At 44.1% G+C, this 4143-nt stretch overlaps 1 protein-coding gene across 3 annotated transcripts; it reads right to left on the reverse strand.

The window, feature by feature from the left end:
* Positions 1 to 21: 21 nt before the first annotated feature.
* On the reverse strand, positions 22 to 3931 carry spast (spastin). 3 transcript variants are annotated; one of them, XM_057046666.1, is made up of 17 exons: positions 3536 to 3931; positions 3247 to 3408; positions 3094 to 3177; positions 2935 to 3018; positions 2697 to 2860; positions 2481 to 2611; positions 2292 to 2385; positions 2139 to 2213; positions 1988 to 2059; positions 1831 to 1906; positions 1653 to 1744; positions 1335 to 1414; positions 1214 to 1256; positions 1047 to 1126; positions 888 to 958; positions 764 to 804; positions 22 to 679 (listed from the first exon to the last, which is right to left on the reverse strand). In XM_057046666.1, exons 2-17 carry the CDS (start codon positions 3350 to 3352, stop codon positions 554 to 556), a joined length of 1419 nt encoding a protein of 472 aa, XP_056902646.1. In that variant the 5' UTR covers positions 3353 to 3408; positions 3536 to 3931; the 3' UTR covers positions 22 to 553. The 3 variants fall into 3 exon arrangements, with proteins under 3 accessions (XP_056902646.1, XP_056902647.1, XP_056902648.1); XM_057046667.1 differs by having other exon boundaries at positions 3247 to 3445; XM_057046668.1 differs by having other exon boundaries at positions 2481 to 2599; positions 3247 to 3931.
* Positions 3932 to 4143: the final 212 nt, after the last annotated feature.

The raw sequence follows: 4143 nt of genomic DNA on the forward strand, positions 1-4143 counted from the left end.
ACAAAAAAAACCACCCACAACTTTAATCAACATTTTTATTTAGACGTCAGAACAGCGCTGTGTCCACTACAGCCATATATTTTCCATAAGCTTCACCTTTAAGATCCAATTAAATTATTTCTATCTACAAAATGATCAGGAAAGCATCAAGGGAAAAGATGAATATTCAAATAATGCAAAAGCACCAAATCTCCCAGCTGTTATCAGTCTTTCATGTGTACAGTTGATGGTTCAGTAACATCAAACAATACATCTGGTAATAGAAGTGCAATTAAAGATTTGGAGGAAAACACTCCTCCTTCGGACCAGAGGACAATCGTCATGTTCTAGGACATTCTAAAGAATAATTTATGTAGTTTCAAGTAGTGAGACGGTTTTATTTTGGAGTGTAAAATACAGTGAAGGTAAATCTTACCAGCAATAAAAACATAACCTACTTTATGTTGAAACGCTGGAAGATTTGTACATTATTGAAGTTAAGTCCAAAGTCTAATGCAGGTTTTGACATTTTTGTGCTATTTACATCTTGAATCTGTAGAGTCAAATATACAATTTAAAATGCTGTTGTGTCACCAAAATCCTTGTTCCATCTGGCGTACAACGTGAGGGTCGCTGGGCTCACACTGGGCCTGATGCGCTTCAGAGAATGCTCAAAATCTTTCATCTGGATGTTGCGCATCTGTCAGATTAATGAGAAATAAAGTGGTGAATGCAGGTGTCAGCAGCGGCCCATGAACACAAATAGGAGTGACGTCGACACTACCTCGCTAGCAGACATGTTTCGCACTTGTTCTGGTCCCATCTCTGAAAAAGTGGAATTTCAAATGATAAGAAATAAGCTTGAGGTGAAGGTTGATGTGTGCGGTGACGGGAGGAACATAACCCACCTCTGATTGGACCGAGTGCAGCATCTTTAGCTAACGATGTGAGGTCACTTCCTGAATATCCTGAGGTGTTTCTGTAGAGTTACAAAACAGAGAAATGAGACTAAAAAAGCACCACATAGGCAGACACAGCACATCAAATATGTGTGAATGTCCACTCACTTTGCAAGGGAGGACAGCTCAGCTTGACTCAGTGGATTCCGGTGTTTTCCCAGGAGATTTTTCAACAGTGTGAACCTGGTCTGGAAGCACAAGAGTTATATCCTGTAGCAGCTTATTGACTGTTGTTTACAATCTAAGGCTAACAAAGGCTAACTGTGGTAAAATACCTCTGTATCTGGCATCGCCACATAAATCCTTTTTGGGAAACGCCTGGAGGGTTTAAACGAGAGGTAAAAATCTAGGCAGGGAGGAAAATCACAATGTGTCCAAACGAGTTGAATCAAGTACCTCAGGACAGCTTCATCCAACTCCTGCGGCCTGTTGGTTGCTCCCATTACAAGAACCCTATCGTCCCCTCGAGACTGCACCTGAGACAAAGACGCACGTGTGAAATCAGCACCAGAAGATGAGCAGAGAAGATGCAGAGAAACTGAGACCCGCTGCCGCTGTAGCTGCTGCTGTAGCTGCTGCTGTAGCTGCCACAGCCGCTGTAGCTGCCACAGCCGCTGTAGCTGCCACAGCCGGTGTAGCTGCCACAGCTGCTGTAGCTGCTGCTGATGCAGCTGTAGCTGCCACCGCTGCTGTAGCTGCCACCACTGTCCTTACCCCGTCGAACTCGATGAGGAACTCGGTTTTTAATCTGCGAGAAGCGTCGTGCTCTCCTTCGCGCCGCTCACACAGCAAGCTGTCGACTTCATCTGAATGGAAAACAAGGAGTCTGAGGAGACTTGTGGGGTGACATTTCTGAAGCATGTAGTTGACGCTGTAGTTCAGCAACACAAACCGATGAAGATGATGGACGGCTGTAACTCTCTGGCCACGGCAAAAAGCGCTCGCACAAGTTTTTCACCTTCTCCCACCTGTGAAGGTGCAGACAGGAAAGGTTAGCGCAGTGCCACGAAGCCCTGGTCCTCAACATAGACGCATGAATGTGCTCTTACATATTTGGAGGTCAAACTGGCAGCACTGATGTTGAAGAACGTTGCATTTGACTCTGCTGCGACGGCTTTGGCCTTATAAAAGAAACTGCCATTATTATTTAAAACAAAGCACAGTCTGATGTGGTTAAATGTGATGGTTAGAAGAACAGACCAGCATTGTTTTCCCATTCCCTGGAGGCCCAAATAATAGCAAGCCACGTGCTGGAGCTCTGAGACCAGTAAACAGCTGGAGGTAGGAATAGGAAACATCAATTAACCAAACGATTTAAAAAATAAAGCAGACCAAGTGTCAGATTGAGATCACCTCTGGCCTTAAGGCAGGAAGGATGACGATTTCCTGGAGGGCCTGTTTGGCAAGTTCCTGCCCAGCAATGTCTTCAAATGATACAGATGCTCCACTATAAAGCATTTCACACAGGAAAAGTTAACACCATTTTCCTTCGAATACAACATCCCGTAAAATGTACAGATGCCAATGTGGTAAAAAAAATACCTTTCAACAATTTCATTCAGAATCAAACTGGCCAATTTGCTGTCCACGTTCTTAAAGTTTTTCATGTCCCTCCTTGGCGCTTTTACGGCTAAATTTTTCCCATTTTGATCTTTTCCTGCCTGCGGGGAGACCTTAGCGAGCAATATTAGCAAAGGTTTAGAATTATAGGCAAATATGAAACTTCAATACAACTAAAGACCCCAAAGTTAAGTTCACCTTGAAGTCAGTGAATTTGGAGGCAGGCCGGACCGAGGTGAGAGACCGGTTGGTGCCGGCACCCCTGGGTGCAGGCTGACCTTTCGGTACCCCTTTTGCTTGTGGAACAGCATGGTTCGGGGTTCGTCGAGGAACGCTACTCTTTTTAGATTCCAGTGTTGACTCTGAAAAACAAACACATGGGTTCAAGCACACGGAGGGCAGGGAAAACCTGTGCAGCATCAAACAGGAGACGGACCTAAGAGGGCGAGCCTATCCTTTGCCATACTGAGATTGGTGATCATTTTATCTTGAAGTCTCCTCGCTCGTTCATACTGATCTCCTGCAAACAAGCCATGCTGCTTAGAGAGGCCATACGTACATCAGCTGCATATTTAGGTTAGGGTTGGGTCATTACCTCCTCGGGTGAGCTCCACTGCAATGCCTCTTTCAAGCTCAGCGATCCCCTTCTTGTACCACTGCACCGCCTGTTCCTTCTCTCCTGCCACCAGAGGGAGGCTTGTTTGTCAACACCAAATCAATAACACCACCAGGCAAAAAATCCCCAAACCTGTATCGTCTTCGTCGATCCTCAGTGCTCTTGAAATATATTCAAACGCCTGCTGGTGGTAGTTTTTAATAACTTCCCCGCTGTCCTTGTTTTTACTTGCGTTCATTTTGGCTGGAACTACACCGTCGTTGCCGTCGCTTTGTTCTCGCTTGTCACGCAGAACTAGTCAGTTTTTTCGAATGACACGTCAAAATGTTGCCTTTAAATGACATTTACGATCAAATGGCACCAAGGTATTTGCTGTAGTATTTGAAGCGACTTCTCGTTGCAAATATTGCAACAGACTCACCATAACACCAACTCCGTTACAGCTTCCGGTTGCTCCTGTGTCCCCTACAATTCCGTCCCCCACACCAGTTCCGCCGGAATTGTCAAATAAACGGGACAGAATTTACGGTTACAAATTTTGGCTTTAATTATGAGTCCAGTCAGGAAAATTATAATAATGTTTCTATTTAGGTGGATCCCCGACAAACACGATACAACCACACGTTTCTCGTACCTGCAAACGGCTAGTAGAGAAGGTCTTTAAGTCTGATAATCAAATGCATTTGATGGCACACGATTTTGGAGCTAAAATAGCAGTTTTATTGGAAAAAACATAAATAAGATAAATATATGGGATTAGACATGATGACATTTCAAACTTATGGAATTCGTTCGAATAAATCCCAATATTCTCGGGTACATGATAAAATAGTCATTTACGTAACGGTGTACATTTCAGATTCCAGATTAAAAAACCGTAAATTTCGTGACCCGGTAATCTCTGTAAAAACGCCCCCGCCTCCGTCCACGAATCACTTTTCACCGGCTAATCGAATAACCAATCAAAATACTTGACGTCATTAAAAAAAAAAATCCCGATACTGACGTTCCGCATCTGATTTCCATCCC

Source organism: Takifugu flavidus, chromosome 11 (assembly GCF_003711565.1).
Source record: "Takifugu flavidus isolate HTHZ2018 chromosome 11, ASM371156v2, whole genome shotgun sequence".
NCBI classification, from domain to species: Eukaryota; Metazoa; Chordata; class Actinopteri; order Tetraodontiformes; family Tetraodontidae; genus Takifugu; species Takifugu flavidus.

What these genes read in the sequence shown, in the direction of transcription:
- spast (XM_057046666.1), bottom strand. Translation starts at nt 3,352, where the DNA reads ATGAACGCAAGTAAAAACAAGGACAGCGGGGAAGTTATTAAAAACTAC. An exon ending in CCAAATTCACTGACTTCAAG is followed by an intron (nt 2,612 to 2,696) that starts GTGAACTTAACT and finishes TTGCTCGCTAAG; the next exon opens with GTCTCCCCGCAGGCAGGAAA. An exon ending in TGGCGATGCCAGATACAGAG is followed by an intron (nt 1,127 to 1,213) that starts GTATTTTACCAC and finishes TTGTGCTTCCAG; the next exon opens with ACCAGGTTCACACTGTTGAA.